Genomic DNA, 20434 nt, shown 5'->3' with positions numbered 1-20434 from the left:
TCTCTTATGTCTCCTGCCTTGGGAGGCAGGTTCTTTACTACTAGCACCACCTCCATACGGAAGGGGTGATTATTGGGCAGAAGGGAAGGGAGGCCCCTTCTCGAATTAGAGCTAAATCTTCTCGACTTAGATTTCCTCGCAGTCGCTTCCAGTGGACAAGCACACGAGCCCCGAGGGGTCAGGTCGAGACCTGAATCCTGGCGTTTACTTTCTCAGCCTGAATAAGAAGCAGGGCAGGGAGGTGGGGAAGGCGCTGCGAGGGCCTGGGCCTCCCAGGAACAGAGTATCATATTTATCGCGACCCGCCAATCCCGGATGTGGGGGCGTGGCCACACCTGGGAGGCGGGCCTACACCTGGGAGGCGGGGCCGGACGGCGGAGGTGGGGGCCGCGGCGTCTCCGGGCGAGGCGTTGACGTGAGCCTGGCGCACCTGGGCCGGGCAGGTGAGGGCCGGCGCGGGGCGGGGAGCGGAGCCCGCAATCCCTACCAGCGCACAGCCAGGCGTTGCTCGCCCTACGGGTCGAGGAGCGCGGTGGCGGCGGTGATCGTACCTGGGGACTTGGTTCGGAGGGACGTTCGCTTCTGGCAGCCGGATTGAAGACAGGTGGGAACGCCAAAGTCTGGAGACTAGCTTGGGGAAGGGAGGGCACGCCCGCTGGTGAAGGGTCCCCTCCAGAGCCTGCAGGGGTGAGGAGAGCTTGCTTAGGGACATCCGTGCGTCGGCCGATGTCCTCTAGGGCTGGATGCCCGTCCCTGTGGCCCAGGTGGCTACTGGATGGTCAGTCCCAGCTTGGGATCGCCGGACCCTTCCCGACCCCTCGCTTCGGTCCACTTCCTTTCCCTCCCCGCCCAGCGGGAGTGCGCGGCTCCCAGCCTCCACCCACCCACCGTCGGGGCGCGCTACGGCGCCTCCACCCCTCTGGTCCTACCGGCTCGCCACTCCGCCGGCCCTCGCTGCCCACAGAGGGGATTTCCCAGGCCGGCCACCCGGCCAGCCGGCCCTTGATCTTGGTGGGTGTTTTGGAAAATTGCGGGTCGGGGCAACCAGTAGCTTCGGCCAGTTTGTTTTCTCTCCTGGAATTTGTTTAGCACCGTCAGGCCCCTCGCCCTGGGCCTGGGAGACACCCGCGGATTTCCAAGTAGCCAAATGAGGTGCTGAGGAGGGTGGCGCCGGGTGTGGTTGCTCTGGGGGTGAGGCTCTCTTCGCCTGAAGGGGCTGGAGGGCGGGTGTGGAGAAATGGGGAAAGTCTTCCAGGCTGGGCTGGAAAGCAGGCCCGGGGTGCCACTGTTCACAGGGAGCCTGCTGTGTGGTAAAGGAGTCATCCCGACGCGCCCCTGCTCTCTTGGTGGCTGTCAAAAGTGGAAGCCAGGAAGGGAGAGGAAGAAGGCGCGTTTGAGCAGGGGTTGGTGACGGCGGGGTGCCGACCCAGAACAGTACTTTAGGCTTAGATGTTTGTATAACACTTGACACCAGCACCCCATACAGGGTCGCTAGCTCTCTCCAGCCCCCAACTTCAATCAAGCAGGGGGGAAGGGCATAGGAATCATGGGTAGAGGTTCAGAATTTACCCCTAAACAGGGCTGAACTAAATGGAGGAAAGACTGGGGAACTCGGAAGATGGCATTTCAGGTCCCTCCAGGAGGAGGGAGGAAAAAAGCAGGACCATCGCCTGAGGCCTGTCTGCAAGAAATGAGAGTGTGTGTGTTTTACTCTGAGCAAAATCAATGACAGCTGAGTCTCGGCTTCAGGGTGTTCCTGGAAAGTAGTCTGGGCAGGGGCTGCAGAGATGGCAGTGCGGGTGTTTCTAGGGGGCCTGTTCCCTGGACTGGGGGTGTGAGAGAGGACAGTTCATGCCCTGGGGAGGCTGAAAGCATCTGTGCTCAGGGCCCAGAGTGAGGAGAGTGATTGGGTGAGGATCTTTGTTCTGTGGCTGGTTGAATACCTGTTGGAGACTCAGGCCTTGAATTTTGCTATGATGGCGGCTAGAGATAAACAGAGCTGAATTCAACTAGGCAAGGGTTGTTCTGTGGGCCTTGGGATTTGGGTGGCAAGAGTGGTTTGAAAGAAAACTTTGGTTTAGGTGTGTTTAAGGGTGGGTGTCGTGCAGTCTCCTCCCTAAGCACTTCACTGGCCCTCTGTGCTGCTTGGATCTTTGTCGATGTTTTTGGTTTACTCTCGGTGTACAGAAGAAGGGAGAGACTTGGAGGGCTGGGTGCAGTGGCAGGTTATGGTACAGCGCACTCTGACTCAGAAGTACTGGGTCCAGGCCCCAGACAAAACACTTTGCTGTGCCTCAGTTAACCCAGCTGTAAAATGGGGATGATAACAACACTACTTCTAGATCATGAGGATGAGGTCAGACACATTAAGTAAAAGCGTACATGAAAACTATAAAGCCTATGTAGATATAGAGGATTGTTGTTACCATGGTTTCTATTAGCTGAAGGCCATCATCTTTTTTACCTCCCAGTGGCCAAGAAATGCCTTAGCTTCCTGTGGTTTAAAAAAAACATATATATATTACTTGTAGTGTTCTGTTTTTAAGTTATGAATCAAAACATGTCATTGTAGGAAAATGTGAATCATAAAAGTATGTAGGGAAGCGTGAAAGTCACCCACAATCCTACCATCGCTAAGGTAACTACTGGGGTAACGACTAAGAACTTCTCGTTGCATCGATATCTTATTTCTACCCCCTTTAAAAATTCTATGTGCATATATTCACAAGTGCATGTTATGTTACAAGATGGAAGAGATACTACCCAGTCAATATTGTATGATGCCTTTTCCCTCTTAAGTACATATATAAAGATTTTCCTAAATCCAATAAAAATTCTTCAGATGCCTCAATGTTAATAGCTGCTAGATGCTGCAGCCTATGAATGTCTGATTAGCTGTTTTCCCCTGTTATTTTGGTTGCCTCCCAATTTTCCCTCTCTGCCTTTTTTTGTAGTCTTAGTTACTGGGTGGCAGGTGGAGATACTGGTCGGCTTTGAGAAGATGGGGAGGGTTAGCTGTGATGGAGGTGGGGCAGGGAGGAGGAGGCTGGGCAGGGTTGCCCCTGCGTGCTGCCATCTTGGGAGAATGCTGAGAACACAGGGTTCTAGATCTTAATCACGGATCTCTATGGGTGGCTACTTCTCCCTCCCCATCACTCTGTGTGCCGTTCCTTGTGTTGGCTTGATTGCCTTAATTTTTTTTGTGATGTGCCGTGGATCAACTAGGAGGAACTCTCTTCTTCAAAGCCTGCAATCCTTCAAGGGGTGGATTTCACATGTCTGCCAGTCCTAGACACAGGACTGACCATATTACAGTAAGTGTGTTAGTCGCTCAGTTGTGTCCAACTCTTTGTGACCCCATGGACTCTAGCCCGCCAGGCTCCTCTGCGCATGAGATTTCCCAGGTAAGAATACTGGAGTGGGTTGCCATTCCCTTCTCCAGGGGATCTTTCTGACCCAGGGATCGAACCTGGGTCTCCCACGTTGCAAGCAGATTCTTGACCTCCTGAGCCACCAGGGAACAGTATAGGAGGGCTGACCATATTGCAGTAGATCTTCTCAAAAGCCCCTTACTAGGTTGGACCCGTTTGCCATCCATTTCCAGTTCTCTTGGTTCTTCCTTCGCCCCATCCCCCCCATCATCACAGGCCAGAACTGAAGAAGGGAAGGCTAGAACTTGCCCTGCGGAGGATATGCATTCCCTCCTCCTTATAAGGTAAATGTTCTCCGGGGTTTGATAGCTTGATTTGCTGCCCTATGGAGCAACCTACACCAAGGCCAAGAACTTGGGGGAGGAGGGCACTTGAACAACCCATGCCACCTCGCCTGCCCACGGGGAGCTCTGCTCCCAGGGGGGCAGGTTTCAGTTGCAGGGCTTGGTAATTGGGTCAGAAGGCTCAGGTGAGGGCAGGCTCTGCTTTGCTCTTAAAGTGCTGGTGACCCAGCTGGGTTTGCGTTTTCCCATTTGTTTGCAGGCTGGCCTGGGAAAGAAGTGACGCATTAGGGGCCACCCCCTCAGCTAAGCTCCTCTGAGGGGGAGATTTAAGCTGACTCAACTGGTTTGATTTCTGAACCACAGCCCCGGTGGGAATCTTTCTGGGTGGGAAGGTGACTTATTTATCTTCCTTTTCTCAGGTTCTTGTGGGGTTTGAGCAATTCCAGTGTGGATTTCTTCAGGCAGTCTGATGAAAACATTGTGTTTAATAACTGACCTCGCGCTTGTCACACGGTAGCTGACGAACAAATATTTGTTGAATGAACGTTGTTTTGCAGGCATCAATTTCTCACGTGAAAGTAAAAACAAAGTGAGATAAGAACACCAAAAAAAAAAAAAAAGTCTAAATGCAACATCCCAGGCAAGCAGTTCTCCAGGGATTGCTCTTTCCTGTAGACACCCAGTTGGGACAGGCCTTTGTTTCCCCCGATGGCACCAAATGTTATCTGCTAGGCTGTGCCGAGCCCTTCTATTTTTATGAGGATCAATTGCAGACTTTACCCAGGCTGGCTCCTGTAGCCAATCAGTTCCACTCAGCCTCTGTGGGGGAGATAAACAGACCTAGGTAAGGAGGCTGTCCTAACAATAGGGAGCGTGTCTCATGACTGTTTTTCGGACTTTAGGGTTAGGCACTGTGATATTTGATTATTCCGGGGCTTCTGAGCTCAGTTACAGAGCACTGGATTGTTCTAGGGATAACCTGCTCACACTCCCCTTCCCCCCCTTTCCCCGCCCTGTACAGAACTTTTGGGTGGCTCAGAGCAAGGAAACCTGACTTGAGGCGCAGCTCTCAGATTCCTGTGGATACACTGCCTGCTCATCTATGTGAGTGAGGACTTTGCAACCAGGACCCACCCCTTTGCCTGCTTCTCTCTCATCACGATGCTGTCATTCCGTAGTTGTCTAAAAAAAGAGCGCGCGCTTCAGTTCTTGTCTATCCTTTGCTGTTTCCATAACTTTTTTCTTCCCTCTCCTAAGATGAGATTGAAAAGGGCAATTTCCCTTCTGTTCTCTTGGTACTTCAGGAAGGACTGTGTTCCAGCAGGGATGACATCATCTTTTTATTTTTCTGCCTCGGGATTTAAATAGAAGAAATGTGATCTACTTACATGATAAGTCTGATTTGGCTGGAGCATGAAAAATAAATGGCTTTGGAATAAGAATCAAAAGAACCTTTTAACCTCTTTTCTTTTCTTCCCCACCTGGCACAGTTTATTCCCATATTTAGTTTCTTTGCTGTAATCTAATGAAACTGTAGCTCTATCATAGGGGAACAGTGGCTGGGAACTTTTCCCAGGGGCTGGCCTAATTCTCCTCTCCCCATTTCTCCCCTTCCCCCCAGCCCAGATCATGGCCCTCCACCCCCGCAGAGTTCGGCTGAAGCCCTGGCTGGTGGCCCAAGTGGATAGTGGTCTGTACCCAGGGCTCATCTGGCTACACAGGGACTCCAAACGCTTCCAGATCCCCTGGAAACATGCCACCCGGCACAGCCCCCAGCAAGAGGAGGAAAACACCATTTTCAAGGTAAAGGTCTTCTTTTACGGTCTCACTCGAAACGTTTTCCAGTTCTCAGGCCTTTCTGGTTTTTATTGTCTTGTTTTCAATTTTGGCGTGAAGAAGGTGCTAGATCCAAGATGCTGAGGCAGCAGAATGTCGTTGATGCGGGTGGGGGGACAGACTTAGCAGGCAGAGTGATTTCTCTTGTTGGGGCATGTCTGTTATTACGGTCGAGGCCGTTTGTTCTTTCCCATCGGTCCAAGGTACTCAGCTCACATCCCAAGGGATGGCACGTGTGACTGGCTATGCTCCTGCTAATTGCCTGTATGCTGAGGCTGTTCTAGAGCTCTGGAGGGTCAGCCAGCAGTCAATCTTTCATTCACTCAAGGTTCTTGCTCTGGCCTGGAAATGGCTATCCAGACCCAGGCAGAACTACTGAGTGGTAGCAGGCTCCTAACAGCCTGTAGAATGGGTGTTGAGGGCCCTCTGCAAGTTTCTTTTGGAATTAAAACATTTTGCCTCATCCACCTATGCATGCGTGCTCTGTCGTGTCTGACTTTTTGCGACCCCATGGACTATAGCCCTCCAGGCTCCTCTGTCTATGGGATTTTTTCCAGGCAAGAGTATTGGAGTGGGTCACCATTTCCTCTTCCAGGGGATCTTCCCAACCCAGAGATCGAACCCCTGTCTCCTTCATTGGAAGGCAGGTTCTTTACCCCTGAGCCATCTTAAAAAAATGAAAGGTGATTTAATTACAGGTTTTTATTCTACAAATGTTTTCTTAACTAAAGAATAGCTTGGATGTGAGAGTTATTTTGCTTAACTGAAAACAAGATTGAATCACGTAACACTTTATAAAATGTGAGTGAAACCAAAATCTAAGATGGAAGTCAGTGAGAAGGTAGTTGTGGGAAGGGCTATTATGTGGTTTGTAACTCTGGAGCCTGTGCCTCCACTCCAGACCGACTTCTCTGTGCTGGTCAGTCTTCTGTCTCTTGAGTAACTTTAGTTCCTGCACCTCCAAAACACGGAGAAAGGAGTTTCTCCATTTTTTCCCTGACTAGCAGCTGGAAGTCAAGTGAAATCCAGTCTCTATCCTGAACCTCTAAAGATTGATGCCCCAGGTTCTGGCTGAGATTGGGCCAGGAGAGGTGGACTCATACCTCAAAGGAGAGCCATCCTAGAACTGTTCTATTGGGTATAGAGACAAGAGGTAGAGAAAAAATTGGCCTGTGAATACTTACAAAGTAAATCAGTGCTTTTAATTTAAAAATTTAATAATGATATAAAAGTGGTAAGGAAACCATCTGGAAACCAGCACCAATTATTGGAGCTGGCATCAAGGAGGATGGGCCTGGTCTGGCCTCTTGCCTTGGCCTGCAGCCGGACTTGTTACTGAAGTGCCTGATGGTGGCTGGCCATGGGGAAAGAGGCTGGTTCCTGAAGGTTCCACTCACGAGAATGTTCTGAATCCTTAGGGCTTGAGGAAAAGGTGGCTGCGTGCAGCTGCTCTGTCCTAGTTATATCTGTGCATCTGTTTGCGGCATGCTAAGGGGAGGTCTGGGTGTCAGGAGGAGAATGAGGGTGCCTTCAAAGATCCCAAGCTCTGGCAGGCCTTTGGCAGCATAAGGGTGTCGAGGTGATGACCAGAATTAAGAGGGTATCTGCTCCACACTCTAGGAGTATTATCTCATTTAGTTCTCGATGATGCTGAAAAGAGGATGTTACCCTTCTGTTGTAGATGTAAAAGCTGAATCTCAGAGGGGCTACGTAACTTGCCCAAATCACGTAGTGGTGGGGCCAGGATTTGAACCCAGGCCTATCTGCTGCCCCTCCATTATCAGACAGCCCCTTCTGACCAGGAGCTGTGAGTCCCGGCTTCATATCCCACTACCGGCACTCGCGTGTGTGGTCTCGAACAAGTCACATAATCTCTCTGGGCTTTAGCTTCCCCTTTGGTAAAATCAGGATAAAACCAGTCTTGCCTGCCTCACGAGATTGTTGTGAGAATTGAGTGAAATAAACGTCTAGAAAGGGACTCATAAATTGCCATAAAAATGCAGAGACTGTGTCCGTTTTTGGAAGAGAAATAGGGACCTGCCCGGTGACCAGAATCTCAGAATGGGTTTGAACATGGGTTGTTTATGAAGACAATGGCTGTCACGTGGTGGATACCACCCTCTGCTGCATCAGCCTCAGGTCCTCCACAGGGTCTGAATGGGCCCAGGAGTGAGGCTGTGCTGTGAGCAGAAACGGCTCTGGGTTAGTCTGGCTGCTGTCCATGGAGAGGCAGGGATTCAGGGAGCCACAGAAATTTGCAGACCTGTGCCAAAGTCAGCACTGCCCAAGCCAGCTGAGTGGGGCCAGAAGTGAGTGGACCTGGAGGTCAAACAAATGGAGGGGAAAATAGGGAGAGGTAGCCGCCAGGCACCGCCAGGTGCAACTGGAGATAGGACTCTCTGGACACTGGGGGCCAGTGAGGTGGAGATCGCCTACCCGGGGCTGGATGCAATGGAGCCTGCTACGCTGAGGGCAGCAGCCTTGTCAGCTCCCTTCACTCCATACTGCACAGCAAGGAGGGGAGCCCCCTCCGGCCCCAGAAGAGGGTAGGAAAAAGTGAGTGCATCAGAGGATAAGGATTCAGGTTGGCTATTGGAAGAAGCTTCCTCGTGACCGTGAGGCTCTGCAGGGAATGACTGAGAGAGACCAGAGTACTCAGAGGACAAGGCAGAAAAACTCCGTCTGGGCTTGAGGAAGAAGTCCACAGTCAGGATTGGAGGCGGGGAGGTGGGCTGGACGAGCGACGGGTCCTGTCAGCTTGAACAGGCTGCTGTGTCCTTCCCGATCTTGAGTCCTCGGCAGACGACACCCCCGTTTTCTGCACCAGGACGTACTAGACAGGCCTGAAGAAAGCATGGACATGGAGAATATGTTCACGGTGGGGAAGGGCGGATAGCCCATGAAGCAGAAAGCTGATGCCTCTTAGACCTGGAAACTGAAAACCAGAGCGGCGAGGCCACAGTGGTTTTGGCCCAGGCCACCAGCCACTGGTGTTTCCAGAGAAATGTTCCCAATGTGGGAGTTTGAGAAAGTAGGGAAAGGCAGGCAGTGTGAGTTTATTAGGACTTGAGGGCCTCCGCCGCCCGCTGCGGCGAGTTGAATTCTCAGAGTGCATGTCCTGCCCTCCCACAGGCTATTTTAGTTCTAAAGGCGCTTGGTTTCTGCAGTTATTTGTGCATCAGATTGAAGATGGAAGGGGAGGGACAGCAAGACCACACGCTTCAAATCATATGCCATCTTCCTTTTTATTCTTGTTATATAAGCAACTCGTCAAAAAAAAATAAGTAAAACAAATTATCTGCATTCCTGCTTTCAAAGTTACCATTAGTATCTTAGTGTATATTTGTTTCAGATGTTTCTTTATTTTCAGCCCTTCATTATGGCCATTGTAGTCACCAACTGGCACCAATGCTTGAGATAAGGCTCCTCTTTGCACAAGATTATATTTGCATCTAGTTTAATCTCACTCCGGCCCTCCCTCGCCTGGTCCGTCAAGGTGGTGCTTCCTGCTGCAGCCTCTGTACACTGGGGTTGGTCCTCCAAGGTGGTGCTCCCTGCTGCAGCCTCTGTACACTGGGGTTGGGCCAGGCGGGCCCACGTGTGTCCGTGCCTGCATGCGGGAGGGTGGGCACACTTTGCAGCGTGTCTGGGCAACAGCAGGCATTCACTGCAGTTTCCTGTTCTTCAGGCCTGGGCTGTGGAGACAGGGAAGTACCAGGAAGGGGTAGATGACCCCGACCCAGCTAAATGGAAGGCCCAGCTCCGTTGTGCTCTCAACAAGAGCAGAGAATTCAACCTGATGTATGATGGCACCAAGGAGGTGCCCATGAACCCAGTGAAGATATATCAAGTGTGTGACATCCCCCAGCCCCAGGGCTCGATCATTAACCCAGGTGAGGCCCCAGCTGCTGGGGAGAAGGTGGACAGTGTGCTGGTTCCTGGCTAGACCCTTCAAGAGATAGTCGACTTGAAAATTGCCTTGCTTAGAATGTTTATGACTGCTGAACAAGAAATTCTGTCTCTGGAAAGGCTCAGAGAACAAAAGATATAAACTCACCAAGGTGTTCCTGCTCACTTAGTGGAACACTGAAGCCTTAGAAAATGGAGGGAGCATAGAGTTCTGTAAAAATAGCTTCTCTCTGGGCTCAACACTGAGAAGAGAGGCCAGGTAGTTTAGAAGGAGGAGGGATTAAAACTTGGAAGGTCTGAGTTCTAAACCTAGTTCTTTTCACTTCGCTACCATGGGACTTTGAATCAAGTCCTTTGACCTTTTGAGCCTCAGTTTCTTTCATTATAAAACCTGGGCTCTCATCTTTCCTGCCTATTTCAAAGGCTGTTCTAAGAATCAATTAACATGACATTCTAAAAGCTGATAAGTTCTCTTTATAAATGATGGGTGGATGTCATTGAATTTGTAGGGTAAGATCCAACTGCTACTGCTAAGTCACTTCAGTCGTGTCCGACTCTGTGCGACCCCATAGACGGCAGCCCACCAGGCTCCTCCATCTCTGGGATTCTCCAGGCAAAATCACTGGAGAGCCAGATGATTTAGACTTGACCTCCAGTGAATCTAGGGAGGCCCTGCCATGAGGGAAGGTTCTGTTGTCACATTAAGTTTACAAAGGAGAGAAGCTGTGATCCTTGGTTCCTTAAAAGGGATGTTAATGCATCAAAGTAGGTTTAGAGTAGAAGTTAAAAGTTTTCTAGGAGAAGGGAATAGGGTGTGCAGCTCCTGGATAGTGGGGGGGATGAGAGCTTACATTAGCGTTCTAGAGAAGGAGCTGGAAGGTGGGGGTGGTGAACACCTTCGGTCCCCACACTTTGGCTAGGGCATTGGGGGTGCACGCTGAACCCCAGGAGCCTCTGTGCTGGCAGTGGCTAGCTTGAACAGTGGGTCAGCTACCAGGATGACAGTGAAAAGTGAGTGGCTTGCTTGTGGGCTTGTGTGTCTGTTTTTTGGGAAGGATCCACTGGGTCTGCTCCTTGGGATGAGAAAGACAATGATGTGGATGAAGAAGATGAGGAAGATGAGCTGGACCAGTCACAGCACCACGTCCCCATTCAGGACACCTTCCCCTTCCTGAACATCAATGGTGAGTGGGGTGACGGAGGGGTGCGGAGGGGTGAAGAGGAGGTAAGGGGCTTTCGTTTTGCAACTGTTGACACTATATCGACCGCTGCCCTAGGAGCAGTGACTGGACCCTGCGGCCAGGCTGCCAGTCTGTTAGCAAGTAGGGGTCATAGGCAAAGGAATTCCTAGGCCCAGTTATCCCTGTGGGGGTGGCTTCTAGGCATAGAGAGCATCTTCTGAGTCTTATGTGATAATTCAGAGAAATTAAAAAATGAAATTCATTCTCAGTCGTGCATACAAATATACCAGCTGTTATAAATTTTGCTGATTTCCTTCAGGTCAAAGTGCAGATATCATTTTCATGAATTGTAGGCCAATTCTTCTGGTGTTTGTCTTGCTATAAATTTTCTGTCACTCCCTTAACAGGGTCTACTCTGCTAAGACTGTATCATGGGACCCTTGTGGCTTCTACAGCTCTTAATACTAGGCTCTGATAAAATTTATCTACTAGAGAGACTTTTATCTTTTTTTTTTTTTTAACCTTTTGAATTCAGCTTCCCAGGAAAAATGAGTTGAGAGGTTTGAGGGTCACTGTGTGACAGAGCAGGTACTGCATTTTCCGTTGTACCGAGGATTCTCAAACACAGGGCGAATTGTTCTTCTGCAGCATCTTTGCTTGAACTTTCCACTGACACGCTCCTAGTCACGTGACTTGCATTCAGTTGAGCAGCTTTTCACTGCCTTTCTAAGTTCCATCTGGCTGTGCGTGTGTGCTAAGTTGCTTCAGTCTTTGCGGCTCCATGGACTGTAGCCCACCAGGCTCCTCTGTCCATGGGATTGTCCAGATAAGAATCCTGGAGTGGGTTGCCATGCCTCCTCCAGGGGATCTTCCCAATCCAGGGATTGAACCCGAATCTCTTATGTCTCCTGCATTGGCAGGCAAGTTTTTTTTTTTTTTTACCACTAGTGCTACCTGGCTGCTATGGGTCAAATGAGATAATTTTGCCACCTAGAAAATTCAGTATAGCAAGATGATTCCTTTAGGATTTTGGAATACCGTACTCTAGATGATGCCCCTTCCTCGGAGAGTCAAGAAATGACTCTTACCTGTCTGCTTGTCTTCCTTCACTTACCCTGTCATTTATAACTTTGCAACCAAGTGATGAGTAAAGACAGTCATCATAGAGCTCGCTCAGGCTAATATTGCCACAGCTACATTCCCATTTAGTGAAATTTTAAGATTTGGACATTTGGAAACGTGAGATCCTTTCCCAAATCCTTGGCTGACTCATTCTGTTCTTCTCACCCCTTAAAAGGATACAACTCATTTCCAAGATATATATACTTTTTTTTTTTTTTTTACTATTTAAAAAATGTTTTTCTGATTTCCTATTTGTTTTCATGTCTTATTCAAGATTCTGTTCTGTGGCCTTATGTTACGGGCCACCTTGGATCCTTTATGGAAACATGTGAACATATATTAAAAACAAAAGTAAAATGGGTACATAGATTTAACCAGACTTGTACACAAAGGATCAAAGAAACATTAACCTCTGTGATTTCAGAGCTGTTGGGCAGAGAAAGAAGAATTGTTGAAGAATAGATGCATAAAAGGTGAGGTTAGGAGGAGAAATCTGAAAACTTTGGAGTGAGCCAACTTTGACAATAGCAGGGAAATAGGATGGGTTTTTCATTCTCTCAAGTTCTTTTCACTTTGCTACTATGGGACTTAAAATCAAGTCATTTGACCTTTTGAGCCTCAGTTTCTTTAATTGGATACTTTGGAATAAATAATACTCTTACATGGTTTAAATTCATAATGTTACAAAAAGGAAATCAGCTGAAAGATTTTCCTTCCATCCTTTCTCTAAACAGTTCCTTTCCTGGAGGAGACAGATCTTACCAGTTTCTTGAGTATCCTTTCAGAAGTTTCATGCATATAAAGTATTTGTTTGTTTTTAAATGAATTTCTATGTATTAACACTCAAAGTTAATCAATCAGTTTAGTTGAGTTTATTTTACAGAAGACAACCAACTTCTATTTAATTGCTGGGCCCAAATTTTGCAACAGGGAACCTCACATTCATACCCATTCTAATTTAATCCCAGAGAAAACTCACTTGTCTGTTAGTCATCAGCAAATGTACATTGTCAGAATTATGAGTTGATGCAAGAACTCACAAGCAGTTATAGAAGCAGGAGAACCTTGTTTCTTTTTGGTGTTTGTTGGGGGCATTATTGATGGGCTGCTACACTGAGTTGTGGTCCAGTGTTAGACCTTTAAGGTTTTAGAGCCTCCAACCCAGGTAGTATGTGAGTGGTACCCCGCCAGCTCACCCACAGCCTTCTGTTTTAGGTTCTCCCATAGCACCAGCCAGTGTGGGCAACTGCAGTGTGGGCAACTGCAGCCCTGAAGCAGTGTGGCCCAAAACGGAGCCTCTGGAGATGGAAGTGCCTCAGGCGCCTATACAGCCTTTCTATAGCTCTCCAGAGCTGTGGATCAGCTCACTCCCGAGTAAGTAAGCCTTGGTTTCCTAACTGGATCGTCAGCTCCTATTATAGTCCATTTCCTGCCCCACCTTCTGCCTCCATTTCTTTGCCTTGTATAGAATAGTCCCCCAGGCAGCCTCTGTGTCTGGTTCCTGGCTGGCTGATGAGTCACTGGGGAAGAAGTAAAGAAACATTAGCCCATACCTGCTTGCCCAAGAAGATCCTCTGATTGGCTGCTGTGCAGCTCTGCGTTACTCACCTCTTAGGTGGGTGGAAGGCCTGGGTTTATCAGTTTGCCTAGGATATTTGGGGACCAGGTTAGTTGTGGGAAAGGGAGGTTAATGACTGTGGATTTGGTCAAGGAGGCTCTTGGGTTTTGAGGGGCTTTAGGATCCAGAGAATCTCTCTTTCTGAATTGTGCACAAATCCATCTCAGTGAAGAATCAATGTCCTGCCTCTCCCTTTCACAATACACACGGTAGGGGGCGGGCCGGGGGTGGGGGGAAACTACCATTTTGTCCAAGAGGCTGATAGCTTTGGTAAGACCTATAGCGTTCAATAGACATTTGCTGAGTGAAAATTTACTTTGCTGTGAACTGTGTCCTTTTGTGATGTATTATTAGAACAGATCGACAGTGTGTGCTCATCTGTGTACTTTTCAGAAAGATGGCTTGGTATTTTTTATTGTCTCTCTGGTTTCTTTAAAGAGTGAGTCAAAAATGACAACACAAACCAGATGCTGCCTTAGTCTTTTCAGCTCCTTCCAACGCCTATTGATGTAAAGACTCAGTACAAAATGGGGAGACTAGGACCCAGAACTTTGGTTGGAGGAATTCTAGCTCTTAGGGAGTGGTGATTGAACCAAGATAGTATAGATGGACTCTGAACTGTTTGCTTCAAGGCAGCCTTTTGAGGGAATACTCCCAGGATATGTTGATGTCTCCCTGTGTTGCAGGAAGGATAACTATGCCAGTGGCCTTCCTGGACGCTGGCTGAAAGATGGCTTGATCCTAATGGACTTGCACGAGTCTTAGGGATGGACAGGCAGAGCAGTGGGGCAGGACTCTCACCGTCCCGTCTTACGTTGCAGTGACTGACCTGGACATCAAGTTTCAGTACCGTGGGAAGGAATATGGGCAGACCATGACCGTGAGCAACCCCCAAGGCTGCCGGCTCTTCTATGGGGACCTGGGTCCCATGCCTGACCAGGAGGAGCTCTTTGGTCCCGTCAGCCTGGAGCAGGTCAAGTTCCCGGGGCCAGAGCACATCACCAATGAGAAGCAGAAGCTGTTCACCAGCAAGCTGCTAGACGTCATGGATAGAGGACTGATCCTGGAGGTCAGCGGGCACGCCATCTACGCCATCAGGCTGTGCCAGTGCAAGGTGTACTGGTCTGGGCCATGTGCCCCATCACTTGTTGCCCCCAACCTGATTGAGAGACAAAAGAAGGTCAAACTGTTTTGTCTGGAAACGTTCCTGAGTGGTGAGTCTTTTTTCAGAGGATTGATGGGTGGGAACAGCTCCCTGCAAGTATGTCTTCCTTCTTCCTGCCCCGCCTCTCCTGGCTCTGCAAAGTTCTTAAAGAAACAGTTTCTTCAGCAAGAAGTCAAGGTAGAAGAGAACCTTGATTCTGAAAAATAAAAGTGACCGGGGCAGAAGGACGTTCCACTCCAAAGCTACATATTTGAAGCCAGTTTTAGGTTGGTTGTAGTTCCTTTGTTGGCAGAAGAGGGAGACAGCCTTTCATTGCTCCCCAGAGTCCACCAACTTATTTATCCTTCACTTTAGAAGGTGACCCTACTCATCATAATTGGTTAAACATATAGTCTTTTTGTTTGGGACATATTTGAGTGGCAAATTCAAGCAGGTATGAGAGGAATGAGATGTAAATTTTCCAGTGTGATTTGATTCCCAAGTCTAGTTTAAGTGGTATCCAATAAAACCCTCTAAAATGATGAAAATCTTCTATATTTGTGTTGTTTGGTATGTTAGTCTCTAGCCACATGTGGCTGTTGAGTATGTAGATGTTACTAATGTGACTAAGGAACCATTTACTTTTAGTGAATTTAAATGCAGTAGCCACATGTGGCAAGTGGCTACTATGCCAGACAACATAACATAAAAGCTGGTATTTACTGAATGGATATGGAATGACCCAGTATACCAAACTGCCCTTCCATGTTCTACAGATCTCATTGCCCACCAGAAAGGACAGATAGAGAAGCAGCCACCATTTGAGATCTACTTATGCTTCGGGGAAGAATGGCCAGATGGGAAACCCCAGGAAAGGAAACTCATCTTGGTTCAGGTGAGGAGATAAGTGTCAACAACTCTTTGCCTTTTTATCAATGCTTTAGCCCATAGGTCTGGGGTTGAGCTCTGAGTTGAGGTATCCATCAGCCTGTGTGGATTTTAATCCTATTAGATGGAGTAGCAACAAAGTTTTGTATATTGTACAGTAGAACCAGGCTGGAGAATAGAGGGTTGTCAAGGCAAATTACTGATTCACGGGAGACTTTGTTTTCTCACTGACTTTAGAGTCTTGCAGAAGCCTAATTTTAGAAGTCTTTTGAGCTACTTTAAGGACGTATTCTGGAAAGTGGCAACAAGACCACTTGGGTTTGGCTGTGAACAGATGAAATTTGGGTAAAAGTCTTTGTCAATAAGCAGCTATTTATTTAGGTATGTGATGTGATGCTGCCTCTCGATTCTTTACCTTCATCTGAACCAAATTCTAAAGTGAACCTTGGCAGGATAGTCCAGAGAGATAAAAGCATATTTTGTGTCTAGACATTAAAGTTGGGGACTTCCCCATGGCCTCACTAGTCCTTCCTTCAACCTTGGGTCCCTCCTGCTGGTTTTCTTTTTTTTTTTTTTCTTTCTCTGAACTTTTTTCTCAGAGGATACCTGTGTGCTCTGTGTCCTGAACAGGTCATTCCGGTGGTGGCTCGGATGATCTATGAGATGTTTTCTGGTGACTTCACACGATCCTTTGACAGTGGCAGTGTCCGCCTGCAGATCTCAACTCCAGACATCAAGGATAACATCGTTGCTCAGCTGAAGCAGCTGTACCGCATCCTGCAAACCCAGGAAAGCTGGCAGCCTATGCAGCCCGCCCCCAGCATGCAATTGCCCACTACCCTGCCAGCCCAGTAATCATGAATGCCTTTTTTTTTACAATATTGTACATATGAATATTTTTTATTTTTCAGATTTAACCAGCTTTCAAGCCTTTCTTCTTTCTAACAGCATTAGTAGTCTCTGACTCTCCAAGTATGTCTAGCTTTTAAAGTTGATTTAATTTATAAAAAAAATCACCCTTCATACTTTCCTCTTCTTCTTTAAACCTCCCAGTATAATGTAGTATCAATAGAAGGAGATTTAGCCTGGAGTCTGGACAACAGGGTTCTAACTGCAGCTTTGCTTCCAGGGGGGTGACCTTGAACCAAGTCATTGAACCTCTGGGCTTCATATTCGTTACTGTAAAGTGAAGGAGTTAGAATGATGCCTGAAATAATGCCAGCTTTAAGACTCTGACTTGATGACTTCATTCTATTTGTACAAGGCAAAACTGCCTAGAACAGAACCCTTCTGCCTTGTTCTTGCGCCATTTTTTTTTTTTTTTTTTTGCTTTCATTAAAGTCCCCTGAAGCACTGATTTGTCCAGGATTGATCTCCGTTTGACCTGTTATGCTAGTATAGTAGGCTGGTTCCCTGATGGGGGAAGAAAGAGGGAGGGGTGCCAGCTGGTTGCTTAGGAACTAAGCTTGATATCTAAATAGAAATAGGTGCCAAAGTCTGAAAGTCACCCAGCTTGTGGAGTAAAAGCTCACAAATTGAGCTTCTAAAAGGAAGCTGTTGACATAGAAAAAGGTTAGGGATTCTGTGGTCAGGTGTTCAACTTGCTACCACATACAGGCATACCTCGGCGGTATTGCCAGGCTAGTTCCAAACCACCACAATAAGGTGAATATTGCCGTAAAGCAAGTCGTACAGATCTTTTGGTTTCCCAAGGCATATAAAAGTTATGTTTACATTATGGCGTAGTCTAAGTGTGCAATAGCAGTATATCTAAAAATACAAATGTGCGTACCTTAACTAAAAAATGGTAACCATCATCTGAGTCTTCAATGAGTCATAAAGTTTTTGCAAGCGTTACATCAAAGATCACTTATCACAGATCACCATAACAAAAAAAGAAGTTTAAGTATTGTGAGAATTACCAAAATGTCACACATAGACATGAAGTGAGCGAATACTGTTGGAAAATGGTGCCACTAGTCTTGTTTGATGCAGGGTTGCCACAAACCTTTGATTTGTAAAACACAGTATCTGCAAAGTGCAATAAAGCAAAGCACAATAATAAAATGAGGTATGTCTGTACCACTCTGTGTGTGAGAGAGAGATGAGAGTCTATGACTCAGTGAGAGCCTTCAGAGAGGATAAAGCTCCCTTGTTCTTCTTTCCCTTCTTTGAGGAAGACTTGACACTGAGCTGGGCCCGCAGGACAAACGCCTCTGACTACAGAAGAGACAAGGACAGTTCGTCTGTGCATGGAGACGTTTTCCTCTCATTTGGATTTTTTGTAGTTGGGAAAAACAGGGTGTTGAATATGTTAAGGGCAGGGTGAAGAAGGCCTGGGCAGTGCTTTTCTGGAAAAAATGCATGTAGTACAAACCTGCACGTTTCCCTCCTGGGTGGAGGTAGGTGGGTTTGAACAATTAAGGTGAAGAGTGGTGCAGAACACTGCAGCCATGGCTACCACAAACTGGTATTCGCTTTCACTTTGCCCTTGACCCTTTTACTCTTTTTACGGTGAAATTCTACATAATTTAAACTCCACGCCCCAAATGGAAAACAAGATGCTAGTCTCTGGTTGCAGGCCCCAATCCTCCTGAATACTGAAACCTATTTTGGGCCATATCGTATTAAGAAAGTCCACGTCTGCTCTGCTATCCTTAAAGCCACCTCCTACTTGCTACTGAAGTTGAGCTAGCTAAAAAGTTGGGCTACCTTTATTTCAAAAACCATAAGCTCCCCTCAATTACAAGTAGCAATGGTACTTGTTTATTCGGAATGCTTAAGCTGTGGTTTTCGGGTCTCTAAGGGACCTAGTCGATCTACTGTTACTAAAGTATGACCAAGAGAAATCTGAGTGCTCAATTGAGAGCAGAAGTTGGGTTTCTAGAGACCAGGAAATATGCAAGGTATAGAAACTTTATACTTTGGGAGCATTTGAGTGGGTGAAGTGAGGGATTTGGAATTGACATCTGGCTGCCTCTGTGTCTGTATAGTTCAAAGTTTAAAAAAAAAAAAATCCACAGTAAATACATTGGGAGGACAACTGTTGGATCTGGGCCAGGCCCGTCCCCTTTTTCTACGTGATGCTAACAGGCTGCCCATCTGGATGAGGGCCCAGAAAATGTGAGCTGGCAAAGGGTGTAGAGCATAGTGTTTAGGTGCCAAGAAAGACTGAACTTTTAGTATGTAATGAACAGCTTATGAATATGTCAGAGGAATGAATGAGTGGTTTTATGAGGCCTTAACCCAATAGCAGAGTTTGTTGTTTATCCTTTGCAGAACACTGGGAGAGTGCGTGCAGGGCTCTCCACTGGTCTCACTCAGGGTTCCTTCTCTGGTCCTGCTGCCAGGTGTCCTTTCTTGGAAACTGAGTCTGCTCTCTCTTCGGTTGTTCCACCTCAGCCTCCCTGGGTGTTTTCTGCTTCCGCGCCTTCAGGCGGTGTCACCAGCGTTTGGTTTTCTTCACTGTCTACCCTTCTCCCCATTGGGTTGGTCACAGTCTGGATCTGCACGTCCTGTTCAAAAGCAGACTTTGGAACTGCCTGCACGTGGTTTGGGACACAAACCACATTATATTGATAAGCGAAACAAAAAAGAACATTTCTTCCCTCACAACCTTGAGGTGAAATGGCGCATGAAAACTTCTCATGGTGTCTCACTGGGGAAAAAAAACCCCAAAACTAGTTGTAGGTATAAATGAGAGGGCAAATGCTGGATCTGGGCTGGTCCCTTGTCATATAATTAGGTCCCTGGCTATATGTCCCCAGAGCACCCTACACTTATCTTTCAGAATAATCAATTCCCTAGTAATTGCTCAGTATCTGTGTCCTGCATGACTGCAAACTTGCTGGAGGTAAGGACTGTGTGTCTTGGACTGTGCTGCCAGCCCCAGCACAGTACCTGGTACATAGAATGTTCTCAAATATTTCTTGTCAGAATAAATGAATGAACTAAATAAGTCTTTCCTTTGAGAGACTGACTGCTAACCACTACGGGAAAATAAACCCAGCGAGGGAAAAAATTCTAAAATTAGTTTCTACTCTGACTCCCTCTGAGCTAAGAACATTAAAATGGAAGCCCTATAAGCCGGTCCTCCTTCCAAGTTGGCCACGCCTCCACTCCACAGTGGTCTCTCTTCACAGTCTGAAGACCTAAGGTACAGCCAGGAGTGAAACTTCCAGGGTAGGTGCCCGCAGTTCCCCTTAGCCTCTACTCTGCTCATGTATCAACAAGTTTGGGCCATTTCTTTAGATGTGAATTTCTCCCAAGAAATTATTCCCCTTCGTGGTATGGGTCATATCGCTGGTAAACCTTTCAGTGAAATAACGTTTTCTTCTTAACGACCTGATTGAAAAGCTTCTCCATCTCTGACTCCCATTTCTCATGTGAAGTCAGCAAACTGAATTCCTACAGCCTGGGCTCCACGAAGGCGGGTTTCTTGCTGTTTCCTTAGCTGCCAATACCTCCAGCGCCTAGAAGCATACATAGCACACAGCTGTTGGGAGTGAAAACACTCATGCCCTTCACGCCCTATTTAGAGATGACGAACCTTGGCCAGGACACTTGTCCACCCACTTCTCGGAATTCAGCCTTTCAGATTCAGGGCTTAGGCAGGTCAAAGTGAAAAAAAGCTTTACAGCACCACCTACAAGTGAAGATCTGTAAAGCACGTCGCTAATCTTGAGATGTTTCGTTTGGAGAGGAAAGTGAACTTCTCCAGAAACAAATCAAACGGTGTTCCGGAGCCGCGTGCTCTGCTTCTGCCCTCCGGGTCAGGTGCGACACTGGACTTAATAACACACAACGTGGGGAAGCGGCGGGACGCTAGGAGAGGCGGCGAACGACCAGCTTCAGCCGCCTGCTTTCCTCCACTCCTCCCCTTTCGGTTCCTACGCTGACGGGTGGGGGCAATGCCTCTCTGGCCGGAAAGGGCTGGGCCTCAGGCGCCCACACTTCCGGCTGGGTGGTTCTAACGCGAGGCGCGGGAGCCGACTGGGTGACGTCACAGAAGGGGGCGGAAC

General features: G+C 47.8%; 1 protein-coding gene and 1 long non-coding RNA gene across 10 annotated transcripts; one reads left to right on the top strand and one right to left on the bottom strand.

The window, feature by feature from the left end:
• Nucleotides 1-441: 441 nt before the first annotated feature.
• IRF6 (interferon regulatory factor 6) lies at nt 442-17483 on the top strand. 8 transcript variants are annotated; one of them, XM_086342274.1, is made up of 10 exons: nt 442-604; nt 3226-3314; nt 4737-4819; nt 5337-5518; nt 9240-9444; nt 10516-10644; nt 12979-13137; nt 14203-14595; nt 15302-15420; nt 16044-17483. In XM_086342274.1, exons 4-10 carry the CDS (start codon nt 5345-5347, stop codon nt 16266-16268), a joined length of 1404 nt encoding a protein of 467 aa, XP_086198400.1. In that variant the 5' UTR covers nt 442-604; nt 3226-3314; nt 4737-4819; nt 5337-5344; the 3' UTR covers nt 16269-17483. The 8 variants fall into 8 exon arrangements, with proteins under 8 accessions (XP_086198400.1, XP_086198397.1, XP_086198398.1 ...); XM_086342271.1 differs by having other exon boundaries at nt 3226-3404; XM_086342272.1 differs by lacking the exon at nt 3226-3314.
• A 1139-nt stretch (nt 17484-18622) lies between these two features.
• LOC147356105 (uncharacterized) lies at nt 18623-20408 on the bottom strand. 2 transcript variants are annotated; one of them, XR_015142637.1, is made up of 3 exons: nt 19963-20408; nt 19758-19885; nt 18623-18928 (listed from the first exon to the last, which is right to left on the bottom strand). It is a non-coding gene; the product is annotated as an uncharacterized LOC147356105 (long non-coding RNA). The 2 variants fall into 2 exon arrangements; XR_015142636.1 differs by having other exon boundaries at nt 18623-18955; nt 19963-20397.
• Between the last annotated feature and the right edge of the window lie 26 nt (nt 20409-20434).

The sequence above is a fragment of the Bos grunniens genome, chromosome 16 (genome assembly GCF_055505025.1).
Source record: "Bos grunniens cultivar Pamir isolate PY7600 chromosome 16, Bosgru_T2T1.0, whole genome shotgun sequence".
NCBI lineage: Eukaryota > Metazoa > Chordata > Mammalia > Artiodactyla > Bovidae > Bos > Bos grunniens.
The sequence above is the reverse complement of the archived record's forward strand: the minus strand, read 5'-3'. Positions and strand labels throughout refer to the sequence as shown.